The 13,571-nt window shown below is 37.3% G+C and overlaps 1 protein-coding gene across 2 annotated transcripts; it reads right to left on the bottom strand.

The window, feature by feature from the left end:
* Positions 1–437: 437 nt before the first annotated feature.
* LOC123499131 (transmembrane protein 65-like) lies at positions 438–11,570 on the bottom strand. Of its 2 annotated transcripts, XM_045246774.1 has the most exons (7): positions 11,333–11,570; positions 10,737–11,170; positions 9,494–9,616; positions 8,623–8,670; positions 7,680–7,747; positions 6,265–6,468; positions 438–5,573 (listed from the first exon to the last, which is right to left on the bottom strand). In XM_045246774.1, exons 2-7 carry the CDS (start codon positions 11,059–11,061, stop codon positions 5,397–5,399), a joined length of 945 nt encoding a protein of 314 aa, XP_045102709.1. In that variant the 5' UTR covers positions 11,062–11,170; positions 11,333–11,570; the 3' UTR covers positions 438–5,396. The 2 variants fall into 2 exon arrangements, with proteins under 2 accessions (XP_045102709.1, XP_045102710.1); XM_045246775.1 differs by lacking the exon at positions 11,333–11,570 and having other exon boundaries at positions 10,737–11,248.
* Between the last annotated feature and the right edge of the window lie 2,001 nt (positions 11,571–13,571).

Below are 13,571 nucleotides of genomic sequence, written 5' to 3'. Positions count from 1 at the left end.
GTCATGACTTTCCCCAGCGGGGAAATAGTTCCTGGTTATTCTCCCTTTAAATGTGTGTGGAAAAAGAAAAAAAAAAAAAAAGCGAATAGCAAGCAAGGGAATATTTGCCTAACTAGGACAGGAAATGTAAAGGTCACTGCCTCTAAAAGCTACAAATGATAGTGCACTGCCAATATGTAACATTCCTGACATTATCTTTTGACTTCAAGTTTCAAGTCATACCCTTTTTTTTTTTATCAATAAATAACTATTTGATAACATATAGACTAGAATAACATTCCTCTAATCAATATGAATATTTTCAATATACTACTACCTTACTTACGTATGCGAGATGAAGTCTCTCAAGTGACCTACAATTCCTTTCTGCTACAACACTTGCGAGGCCCATTAAATCATTTCCTTTATACTTAAATACTCAATAATAAAGTCTTTCATTAAAGCAACATAAATTTTATTAATGAATTTATAAACCATACAGCAGTATTATCTACTATTTATTGAAAGTATTACAATGATGTAAGCCTTCCACTGTAAATCCAATTTTTTAAATCATCTCAAATTAAAATTAGATTTCTAAAAAGAAAGAGATGCCCTTCCCTACTCAAGGGCTGCTAATTTCAAGTAGGTACGCACATACAATATTAATAGGGTAACGAGACAAATACATATACTAATCTCAATACTTATTTGAAAGTCATATTCTAAAACTTCTCTCAATAATGTAAATAATACTGGATATCCTTCCTTGAGCAATGGCAACAAAAGACTCCAAATGCCTCCATGATTTCCTCTTTCCTATGAGTAGTAATAACATCTCCTCCTCACACTAATAAATCTTCACAACACGTAGCTTCACCCTTCTTTCATGACATAATTCATCTCACAGTAATTATTCCATGTTGCTAACTATTCTCATCTGATTAAAAAATAAAGGCTATTGTATATCACACAAACTTATTAGAATATTTAGTATACATGCATTAAGCTACTTTTTTTTATATTAACCAGAATAATAATTTGTGATTAGTTAAGGCATAACAAACTGCCTTATTAAAGCAAAATAACACACAACTCTGTTTTCATCCCCATCCTGCGTGCCATCCAAACATGACAATAATAAGGATTACAATACAGGTAATCTAGATGTTTCTGAAGTCTTGGAAATGTTTTTTTTTTTTTTTCTAATACTTGTATTCAATTACAATTAAATGGTGCTGATGTGTAATATCAAATTAGTATCATGTTATTTTATACTTCCTTCAATAATTGTTATCTAAGTTTAGATAAAAAAAAAAAAAAAAAACACTGTACTATACAATGGAAAAAACTGAACAGCTTGATACACAACTACAATATATTTTACAGTGATGCACTTGAGAAAAGCTTAGTTTATGATACACAGTTGATAAATGTGTCTGATCTGATAATATTGGATTTGCTTTCATCCATCAACTTAACACATATGCCCATAAAAACCTGTTTAAAAGGCTTTACTAAAGTGCATTTCTGTAGTCACTTTGTAAAATATCCTAATTTTGGCCACTACACTTGCAGAAAACTATCAAATTTTTTATCTACTGTAATTAACTTTGACATATTTCTTAAATTTTATAAATGGCTTGACACTTGGTACATAAATAAATGTTTCTAGAAATGCAAGATTTTCCTTTTTATAAGTGGTATATTATAACTGTAACTGGTCCTCAGTAAGTATTCTTAGGTGATAATAATCTATACCAACAACTGAAATGACTATGTTTTCATAGAAAGTGACTCTACTGGTAACTGGACTGGCAGCATAATTGACAAATTAATATCTATAAGTATATACTACTAGACATGCAAATAACAATATATCATATAACTCTGAAATTTTAACATTTATCTACATCAATAAAACTTATAGGAAACTAGGTATCACACCAAGAAATATGCTAATAATATATTAATGTAATGTTAATGTACAAGTACAACAATTAATTCTTATAAAATTCAAAGAAATATTGAAATTCTGAGTACTATATATGCAAATGCTCCATGACAGATAAAAGTAAAGGTGCTAAGGATTAAAGAACCCGTCCATTAGCTGCAAGATATGACAGAATTATTTTGTATTGAGCATATAGGATGAGATAAGTCCCTCATAGGGATTCTCCTGACCATCACTCTCACACACAATACTACTCTTGCTCGATACATTAACTATTTCCTGCTTCACAATCAATCTGAAGACATCCATTTCTTTAGTAAAGATGAAAATATTATAGATATTCAATTCCTTTGAGTATAATAGCAATAAGTTTGGTGTATATACCACCACACTTGACAATGGTGCTTTCTGACATTGCCTGTGCCATACAGCGACTGACTATGGTCACTCGGGTAGGTCAGGTGAAGGAAGGAGACTGAACTCACTTTCTCTGATCACCATTAACTTTGGAAACTTTCCTTTCTACATCTATACATCTGTATATGCTTCAAAGAAGGAAAAGAGCTTAACTAAAAAAAAAATTGGAAAAAAAGGGGGGCAACAGAGGTCATTTAACTGACAACAGTGGTATTCTCAAATCATCTTGTGATACAGGTAGGTTTGGCAGGACATGCCTAAATGCTCAAAACAAAATAGTTCTATTAAGAGAGTATTGCATTATAGCACATATCTTGTCATGAAAGAGGACATACAATAAAAACCTAATAACACTCAACAGACTAGAGTCAGCCAAGGGTGACAGGCACAGGCACCACACTTCCTTCCTTCCCACTACGTTCCACCATCGGGAACTACTGGACATCAGTTCAGTGATCTTCTGTTATCAAACATTATCAATCTTAAATCAGATACATTATTTTGGATAGTCTGATGTATCACAAACTAATGATGTGAGAAAAAGTCTTCACCTTGATTTGATGTTGTGAACTATACCTTCATCATCCACATATTTCAATCAGAGCACGAACTGATTCTCAATTGCATGATGAAGTTTTCCTAAGAGCCTTAGTCTTTGTGTCACGAAATATTAATCTAGGAGTTCATCAGCTTTTTTTTTTTTTTTTTTTTTTATATATATTACTATTCAAGACAGCAAATCATGTCACACTGCATGCAAAATGGTGGTTGTCATCTCGGATCTCAGGTCATTACCTACATGTCCATGTGAAGCATAAGCATTTCATAGCAATCTTTAGTGATCACAACACATCTACCTGTTCTCACACAGGTAAAGATATTATAAGTATGTATCAGAGACAAAACAGCAGTAAAATCTGCAAAGGCAATTTTAAAAGGATAAGTTTTGCACTGAACACTCATGACATTTATGTTAGTAGATAAGTAGTCGATACAATATGGAAGGTTGATGGTAGTTAATGCATACACTATGCAAACCAGTGGGTTTGTGTTCTGAACAATACACAGCAATGCATTTATTCATTAGTGAAGTGAAAAGTTTTTTTCACTGTATTCTTTTAACAATAGAAAATTTAATTTCATATCCTGCAATACTTAAATAGGGTTCTAACCCAATCACTATTGGTTCTGTTTTTCTCTACATGGTATAAGGCTCACAGGAGCTGCTTTGTTGTTTCCCTATTTGGGTTATGGAAGGGGTGAGCCTTGCAACAAAAACTAATTCATATAATGGGTACTGATAACTACTATTGAAACAATATAGGGACAACTCCAGACTTGGAATGTAGAAAGCAAATGGCATGTATTATATTCAACATCATTACTGCAGAACTGACACTTACTCAGCTTTACTGCCTCTCTGCCAAAACTAGAGTTTCTTACTCTAAGAAGTATATCTTAATGATCTTAATCACATGAAAAATTTGAACCCTAGATTTTCTATTTTCTAGTCAAGCCTATCCCTACCTTAAATGTTACATAAATGCAACTTCAAAGTTTGTATTTTTCTGGAATGGGCATCTTTAAAGTCATGCCCAAAGAATTTAGACAGGCCATCTTGTTTAATATTTCCAGTGATATAATAGCTGATATCAATGCAATGGACATGCATTCAAGGGATATTCTTTGAAAGCACCACAACAAACAAATGGTGTGCTAGATTGAAGTGAAGAGAAGAAAGATAATGTAAGCCTTCACAAACTACTTGCTGCCCACAGGCCTCTGCCTGAACATGACGAACATCAGTCACCACCACTACCACTCACACTGTATTCATGAATGATGGTAACTGAACCACATATCTAATTGAAATGATATTTCATGAATGAATTACAGAAAATTGAAAATACTGTGTTACACCCAACAATTTACTTAAAAATGTTAGCTCCTTGAAATCTCTGATTGAACTTTGAGTTAGTATATTCAGTCCATTAAAGTGGTGTGTTATACAAGTATCACAGTTCTAACTAAGGATTACTGTGTTAGTAAATCCAATAAATTTGTCTTATTCTCTTAAACTTAAGGTCCAACTCCTAAACATGAATCCACTAATTGTGAAACATAAATATTATTTACATCGCCCATAAATTGGTCTTGGGTATCTAAGACTTTATGCTAATTTCTCAAAAATTTCAATTAAGCAACCATAAATACTGACTTAGTACAGCTCTAAACTATTGCATCTGACTACTAGCACCTGTATCCAAGATGTCTACTAACATCATGAGGTAAAATTCTAATGAACATACATTTGAACTTTAAATAACATAAAATTGTGTTAAATATATGTGAGAATGCAAGTTGGGTACAATATAGCTACACCAGTGAGAGGATAAACCTCACTGCCAAGAAGTGCTGCTTTCCAAACATACAAGTAATCATTAGACAACCATTCTCCAGCTGGACAATCACTCTTAGAGCAGCCATGATGACAAAAAAAATAACAGAGAATTTTCATAACAGTAACAAGTACATCTAGAAATACATTGAGCTGCATAAGCACTAGTTTCACAAAATGTGGAACTTTAATGTAATGTCTTTGTCACATTAAATAGCAGAAAATAGGGGAAAAACTTAAATTCTTCAACAGCATCTCTCCATTCAGATAAATAACAGCAACACATTCCTCCATGAGAAGAGCAGGCTTGAAGGGTAACTATAACCTCAAATAGCATATGTAGGCAGTCAACCTATCACAAGGCTGTGGCATCTGTACAGTCAGACTACCAACTGACTTGGGTCTCAAATCTTTAGCTACATGTATGGATACATCATCAAGTGGCACTCCATTCTAATATAACATAATAGTTTGAATAAAAAATGTTGCATCGACAGAAACACAGATAGTCATAAATCTGGCAAATAATAAGAAATGCAACATTAGTTTTTAAGTGTGTCCACTTGGAATGAAAGATGAAGCTAAGGAACCTGCAAATTCTCACAGCACCTAAGATACAGCTGCACAACTATAATGGTGTGGCAGAGTTCAGTCATCTACCAGCACTTTCTTGTCCTCCTTGGGGTCAGATGATACTGGCAACTTCTTGTTCTCCTCCTCTTGGTTAGGTAAGACTGACACCTTCTTGTCTTCCTCATGGTTAGATAAGAAGAATAAAGGAAACATCCCAAGGAGGCAGCCAAGCACCACTCCCAAACCACGTCCCTGAAACACAGGTTACTAAGACACATTGTAATAGACAATACCCTGCAGGACACACACACACACATACACTGGAACAAGAGAGGAGAGAGATACACTTGACTGCAGTGTATAGGCTGAAGAATGGATTTAAAAAAATGGACCAAAAGTATTTGATAACACAGGATGCAAGAGATTCAAGAGGACAGGGAAGAAAGTAGAAAAAGGCCACTTGTAAAAAGGGATAAAGAAAAGTTCTTTTCAAAGACAAGAGAGAGAGAGAGAGAGAGAGAGAGAGAGAGAGAGAGAGAGAGAGAGAGAGAGAGAGAGAGAGAGAGAGAGAGAGAGAGAGAGAGAGAGAGAGAGAGAGAGAGAGAGAGAGAGAGAGAGAGAGAGAGAGAGAGAGAGAGAGAGAGAGAGAGAGAGAGAGAGAGAGAGAGAGAGAGAGAGAGAGAGAGAGAGAGAGAGAGAGAGAGAGAGAGAGAGAGAGAGAGAGAGAGAGAGAGAGAGAGAGAGAGAGAGAGAGAGAGAGAGAGAGAGAGAGAGAGAGAGAGAGAGAGAGAGAGAGAGAGAGAGAGTATATGTTAATCAAACTGTGTTAAAATGCTATAAAGAACCAAACCTAAGTAAAACTAAGGTATAGTCAAAGAATATAAAGCCAATCTCTCCTTTTTTTGAGTGAGGGCATAGTGGCCTGTGCACCACCAAATCTCACCATGTTAGCTGACCACCTTGCTGCCACACCTTCCAGCTGCTCAGGACTCAACTCTGGTGCCTTGATCCCCGTCTTGACAGCAATGTTTTCCACGTACCATGCAGAGCCGATGCCTGCCAAGTCACTAACTGTGTTGCCTAGTGCTGCTGCTGCCATGGTGCTGATGCCCAGACCAGTGCCAATAGTGAGGTCAATGTAGTCACCCTGCAGGAGACATGGCACTGTACTCTTGTGGATACTCATGAATGAAAGCCTTGGAAGACTCAGATTCCTGATAAGAGGTAGATAAAGATGTTTTATGAGAAATATGCTTAAATTCATAAGGAAATATCTTCAAATCTTGGCAGTAAAGGGAAAAGATTTCTCAGTTTAAGCACAATGCACCAGCTGAAGAAAGGACAGGTAAGGACACACCTATAAAAGGTAGCTAAATTCACACGGCAAGATTACAACTAATATACAGAATAAAAGTACAATCATTCCAATTGATAATAGAAAAACACATTATAAAGTTCTTTATCTATCTATAAACCTATGTACTATATCTGACTTCTAATCCTAAGGAATATCCAAAGGGGATAGCCAAAACAAAGATGTCCTTGTATGCTCTCCTTACTTACTAAGGCTAAAATTCCCTCAATATTTTTTTCCTCGCCTTTCTGTCACACACTTAAGAACTCTGTCCTCCATTTCAGTGGACGTCACTCCCTACATAATGCACTTGTCATCTTATATATGTACACGCTTGGTTAAAGATTTGTTAATGAAACTAGATATGACTCAGTGTTTACAGGCAATACAAACAGACTCATGGACAGAACAAAGGCAGCTTATGCTTACATTTGAATAAAATATAACTAAAGCCATTAGTCCAACAGAGATACAGTACACTGAGATCTTAGGTACTGTATGTATTTCATATTCTAAGTGTGCAACAAAAAATCATTTTAAAACTGTACATGTTTACAATGACTCCCTGTAGTGACTGGTTCAAGTCAGTATTAATATGAGAGAAGAATCTCAGTTTGTAAGATTAAAAATCTCACACTAACAGCTGATGTTTGATATCCTTCTTATTGAGTTCACCCTAGAATGTGTATTAACAGTGTCAATTACATGAAGATAGGGATGGACTAAGATGATGGTCACCTTTAATCACCTTACCTTTCCAATACCTACTTGGTACCAGTGCTTGTGGCAATCTCGCAACTTCTACAAAGTTAATGGTAAAGAATAATTCTATTCTGTTAATGTTAATGAATAATTTAGCACTGAATTCAATGTGTAATATTCTCTCAAATAACCCAATCAGAAACTTGAAATATACTGCATTAGATTTGTATGCTTTATGATGTGAAGCTGTACAACATACCTCCCAATACTGAGAGGCAACAAAGTCTGTAGCCAATACTTACAGCAACTATCATGATTAGATTATCGAGGAAGCCAAAGCCAATGAAAGGCAGAGCGTTGTGGACAGCCACTGGAAGCACAGAGCATGGTCAGTGATGCCTCGATCTCCTTTCCTACTGAATTTACTGCAATCAAAGCTAAAAACAACTTTTCTGATAAAATAAACCAGCTACACCAAAGAAAGCTGAAACTGTATAAATTCACACACAGTCATGCTACACCTCAATGACAGTTTCATGCTAACATGAGATACATTATAAACTCAATACCAGTACAAATAAACTCATGAAATCCTCAACAATGAATTAAATTGAAATTTAGATCTTAATTTGAGACTCAATTTGGATATCTGTTATCCATGTAACTTTTTATAAATTAACATGAAAACATTTTCAAAAGTCTATCCTAAGAATCACTTGCTCTTTATTCCACCTATGTGTATCCTGTCTGAATCTAACATACGTATGCATTGGTTTCATGCATACATGTTTATTTTAGAAAGGCAACTAACATTTAGAAGCATAAACATAAAACTCAAGTACAAGGAATTTGAATTGAACACTGCTGAACATTGTTCCAGATCCTTCCCTAGGTGCTTGCATCCAACAAATGAGGTTCAGGCCTTAGCAAGGGAACAGGAAACTTGTGCAGATAAGAAGGTATCATAAATTAACCAAGGAAATAAAATAAACAAGTGACCACTTGAGAGTTGAGATAAAATTGCACAATGAAACTTTTTTTAACTAAAGCATCACACAAAAACATTAAAAAAATATTAAGAATAGTTTGAATAAGATATTAATACATGTCTCTTTAAATGAATCCACATATCACAGATGTCATTGTACCAAAAGGATGTGAGACCTGTTTATGTAGGTCGCTGTCTTCACACAAGGCCAAGCACTGATGAATAGGAGGAGTATACAAAAAATACATCATACATACACTGTCTGAGCTGTGCAGCAGAGAGTTTGGAGGTTCTGTTCTTCTCAGCTGAAAGAAAATCATAAAGTATTTTGAATTAAAGAAATTAGACATTCTATTCAGTACTTCAACTCTGACTGAAGATCCTTTTTTATAATTGCCACAGACATAGTTACAACTTTCAATAAGTTCAAATTACAATTCACATGAGACCATAGAAAAAAAATAATATTAGTAAAAAATCTTTGAGGAAATTTACAATAATTTACAAAGTGCTTTTTCACATATCCATAACTGAATAAGATAAGTTGTTTAGAAACAATTAGTAATGAAGATGATGATGATGATGATAATTAATAATATTTGTAGCTAGTAACATCAATAATAATGTAATAAATAAGGATAAATAAACAAAATAAACAAACAAAAAATCTAGAAGCTTGTCATTGTGTGCCTGGATTACACTTGAAGCAAACTGTGCTCTCCTCTCATCTTCATAATCCTCACTGGTTATTTTGTAGACAGAAAAGGAAAGAATTGCTATAATTGTTTTTGGCTTTGCTACAACAAGACTTACCTTTAAAGTCTTCACTGTACTAATTAGCTTGCTTTCAAATTACTTTTTAACTTATCATGTTTTTTTCATCTTATTCATTACTTGGGCACCACAGGTGTTAAAAAAATCCACATACATATATGATGTGAAGAAAATGCAACCCAATTTAGAAGACAAGAAACAATATCCAAGATTACAGAAAACAAATACAAAAGAAAAATTCATGTAACTTACCAGTGAATGAATGAAAGAAAAGAAAAGAAAAGAAAAGAAAAGAAAAGAAAAGAAAAAAAAAAAAAGTAAAGAAATATAATAATCTAAATCAATGAAACTTACCAGCTTTCTTTCGTAGCCATTCTTCTGGGATGGCACAGTAGGTGCCTGTTGGGTCAGGCTGTGGGGAGTGCAGGGAGGTGGGCCGGCCAAAGCGAGACCTCCACCGCCATGATGCAAGCTTCTCTGGACACACAAAGTGTGAATGAATATTTGTTTACAACAAAACTATTTCTATTAAGGTGCCAAGTTATTTTCAATCCTTACGATTTACCGTTTAGAATATACCTAAAAATTCAAATTCTAAAATACATTTAGTTCATTACTAAGCAAGGAACTTATACAATACCTAATATTCTCTTATACAAATTCCCTTTTCTTAAGCATATGAATAAAGTAGTATGAATACAGAAGACACTAACAATGGAAATAAAGACGGCTCCTGTATGTCTTTATTCTTCAAAGATCTGGTCATGTCTTGAAATAATCTATCACTGGATTTCATCACAAGATAATTATGAAATAATTTTTGCCTTTACAGACAGGTGCTAATTAGAATTAACACTTTCTTTTCCTAAACACTCTGCAAGCCTATTGAAACTATGCTTATTAGTATATTTTGTGGGGCCACCGTGGTACAGTGGAACCATGAGTGCTTTGGGGTCTGAGGGGTCTCCAAGCGCACAGGTTCGAATCCTGTCCACGGTCCGAGTATAGGTTGGACTTTCTCACTCAGGGCAACGGTTTCCTAGCAGGTGGGCTTTGAGATAGGAGGTACCCCAAAAAGTATCCCCTTTAGTCCATAAATTCCCGTGAAAAATCCACATGGTATATATATATATATAAAAAAATAAATAAATAAATAAAAAAAGGTGATTGGAATTAAGAGATCATCCACCTCAAAGTATTTCAACATGCAAGACACATTTTCTTCTCCAGACACCAGGTGTATTCACCTACATGAGACACACATGTTTATACTGTTTTGTCACTGTATCTATTGCATTGGGATCAACAATTCTTGTGGAAAGCTGTATACTTCTTGGTATCTCTCCTTCAAGGAGAGATACAAGCTTTTTAATAAAAATAAAATTAACAGACAGGAAATTCTACAATTCAATTTAATTTGTGCAAGCTGAATCATTCTAGTTATGCCTAACAGCATCTTTTCATGAAATTTCACAAGTAAATGGTATAGTTTTCCAACAGAATAAGGTTATTTATGCTGTGGGTGAGTTTCATCTAAAAGTAAAGTATAATTCCAGAATAAATAACAATGCAAGTTTATGAGTAACCTGAGAGTTACCTTCGGCCTGCTTCCTGGCAGCTTCTGCCTGGATTCTGTGGAGTTCGGTGAGGAGGACAGTCTGCTGCTCGGTGGACAGTGAGGTCACCAGGCGCCGCAGGGCTGAATCAGTGGAGACATTCAATCCCCCACCATCGCCCTCGCCTCCACTTTCGCCGGTCTCCAGTTTTTTGCTGATATTCTGGTCGACATCTTTGTGCTGAGATACTGTCGTAGTGTATGCCCGAGTTATGTAGGTACGTGAAGGAGGCGCAGGTGTCGCACAACCATTAAGACAAGTCCACAAAGGGCGAGAGAAGGAAAGTGTGGGTGGCCGCAGATGCATCGTAAACAAACCAGCAGCCGACGACAACACAGGCTCGTCTTGTCTTAGGGACTGAACATCGTACTCATTTGTTATCTGTTATTGCACCAATCATCTAAAGAGCGATCACCTGCAGAGTAACACACATGATGGTTAACAAGCAAATTTTGCCAATTTTAAATGATCTTGAGAGAAAAATATATAATTCTTCCTCCCCCCCTAAACTACCAAGTGCCAAAATTCTACTTTGTGCCCATATCATCTATGGGATACTCTTCAGCCTCCTTCTCACCGACGCAATGTTGCATTTCTTGATATTTTCTACTACTATTTCATGCCGACTCCACTGATCTTGCTAACTGCATGCCTCCTCCCGCGGCCTCAGCCCGCCGGTGGCGTTGCGATAACCGCACAAGCAGGACGAAGAGAAGAGGTTGCGTCATAGCCTACCGTGAGTGACGACACAGCGGAGAGGACATCCTTTCTCCTTGCTACGTTACCTCGACCACACTCAGCTCCTCTCCTTTCCTGCCTGAACAATGCCATTTGAATCAAGAGATTGTTTCAGTGTGAGTGCAGACAACAATTATTTAGTATGATTTACTATTTTATTTATTCGCCATTAACAATAGACCCTCGCTCCTTGCACGCCCACCCTACACCTGTCCTCTCCATCAGCGTGATGTAGCAAAAAATCGCGCTGTTATCTTTGAAAACCCTGTAACTACTCAATATGAATAGTCTTCTTAGGCATTCAACTTGCCTAGAACCTGAAGTGAACGTATGAAAAAATATAGATGTAAAACTTATACATTAAAATCTAAACTCATTAAGAACTCTTGTAAAGTCTTGTCATTTCCACTTTATGAGTATGCTAGCATTCTACAACGTAAACAAGTAAAAGAAAGATTGTATAAGTTACGTTTAACAGTATTAAACACAATTAAAAAAAAAAACATCTTTCACTCAGTGGCAGTGTTACACACTTAAAAGAGCATAGGCAATTCTATGATAGGTATCATAAAGGTCCAGTTATATCTTGAGATAAAATATCACCAAATACTAAGATGAAATGTTTGACAGTTAAGGCGACTGACACTTTCAACACAAAGCACCACTAAACGCCAAATATATTTCAAACAAAGTCGCGGGATACACTTCAACAGTAACGATCAAAACATTCGTAGAAACCCTAAAAAACTTAATACAAAAACCAAATAATGTAGTTAGAAAAAGATAAGAAAACATATTCAAATCAGCAGGTGGGAGGAGCTCCAAGCTAAGCGGCACCCTCGATCAGTTGACCGACCGGCTGGTGTGGGGGGGTAATATATCCTGTCTCTCATCACACCAAAATAAAGCCATATTGAGTCTGTATGGTGTGATGTATATAATGATGGGCAGGTGACTCCACTGTGAGCAATATTTGACCTAAAGTGAGTGAGAAATTAAGCCAGTAATATTTGATAATAGGGATGACCTGCCTTCCCCTAAACTGACTGACTGCACCAGGCTGCTGCATGGCCTGCCTCTGCACCTGGCGGTGTTGTTTAGCACAACACCTCAAACCATCCCTGCTGATATGGAGGAGAGTGCTGTGAGGGGTAGAGTGATGTGGTCCACCAGAGAGTGCAAGCCATATATACAGGCCATGAGATGTGCTGCTCGCCGTCTTCAGATCTGCCTGGCTGCAACTGTAGTGGGCAGTAAGCGAGGCGATGTTGCTCTTAGCATTCGCACCATCAAGTCTTTTGGGATGTGGCAGAAAAGGAGGACAGCCCTGGTCTCACGGCTGGTGAGGAGGCTGTGGTCCTCAAGCAGGATGGTTGGTGACTGCGGTGGTCTGACAGTGGCTGTCACTGGGCGGGAGAGGAAGTAGTGCAGCAGTGGGTGGCGGTTGTACATCCCGCAGTGGTCACAATCTTCAGACCTTGGAAGACAGTGTAGAGCTCTTCTATGATGCAATATCCCAGTCTCCCGAGTCACCCAGGGACCCAATGCAATTCTCCTGGAGGCGGCGTCAGCAGTGTCATTCCCTCTTACTGCCACGTGGCTGGGCATCCTATTGAGCCTCACCCTGTGTGGTGAGACTCTGCAGGCTATACCTAGGATGTCGGTGACGAAGCCGACATTGTTACCAGGATGCACCTGCTGGAGGACCTGCAGCCTGGTCCCGAAGTCAGTGTGCAGCACCACGGTGGTCTCCTGACGGTGGTGGCCGGGCGTACTCCAGGGTCAAGCGATCCGATCCATGGCCATAGGCCATGTTTCCGCAGCTCCCGGCAGGCAGCTGCATGGCAGAGAAAACAGCTGCTGCTCCCATGGAGGCAGAGGTTGGAAGTTGTAGACAGGAAGATTCGCCTGTTGTTTGTGTGGGGAAGAGTTAACGTTTTGGAAGAGCATCCGTGTCCTGAGTCAACGCCAGTCGCAATGCCTCCGTGTTGCACCCTCCGCGTCACGTAGCATCACCCTGGTCATGCGGCTGACGGTCATCTGCAGTACTCTGGACTTTTAGGCACCAAGCTGGCCTC

This window comes from Portunus trituberculatus, chromosome 49 (genome assembly GCF_017591435.1).
Source record: "Portunus trituberculatus isolate SZX2019 chromosome 49, ASM1759143v1, whole genome shotgun sequence".
Lineage (NCBI taxonomy): Eukaryota > Metazoa > Arthropoda > Malacostraca > Decapoda > Portunidae > Portunus > Portunus trituberculatus.
The sequence above is the reverse complement of the archived record's forward strand: the minus strand, read 5'-3'. Positions and strand labels throughout refer to the sequence as shown.

What these genes read in the sequence shown, in the direction of transcription:
- LOC123499131 (XM_045246774.1), bottom strand. Translation starts at nt 11,061, where the DNA reads ATGCATCTGCGGCCACCCACACTTTCCTTCTCTCGCCCTTTGTGGACT. An exon ending in TGCTGCACAGCTCAGACAGT is followed by an intron (nt 7,748 to 8,622) that starts GTATGTATGATG and finishes CTGTGCTTCCAG; the next exon opens with TGGCTGTCCACAACGCTCTG. An exon ending in CAAGGTGGTCAGCTAACATG is followed by an intron (nt 5,574 to 6,264) that starts GTGAGATTTGGT and finishes CCTGTGTTTCAG; the next exon opens with GGACGTGGTTTGGGAGTGGT.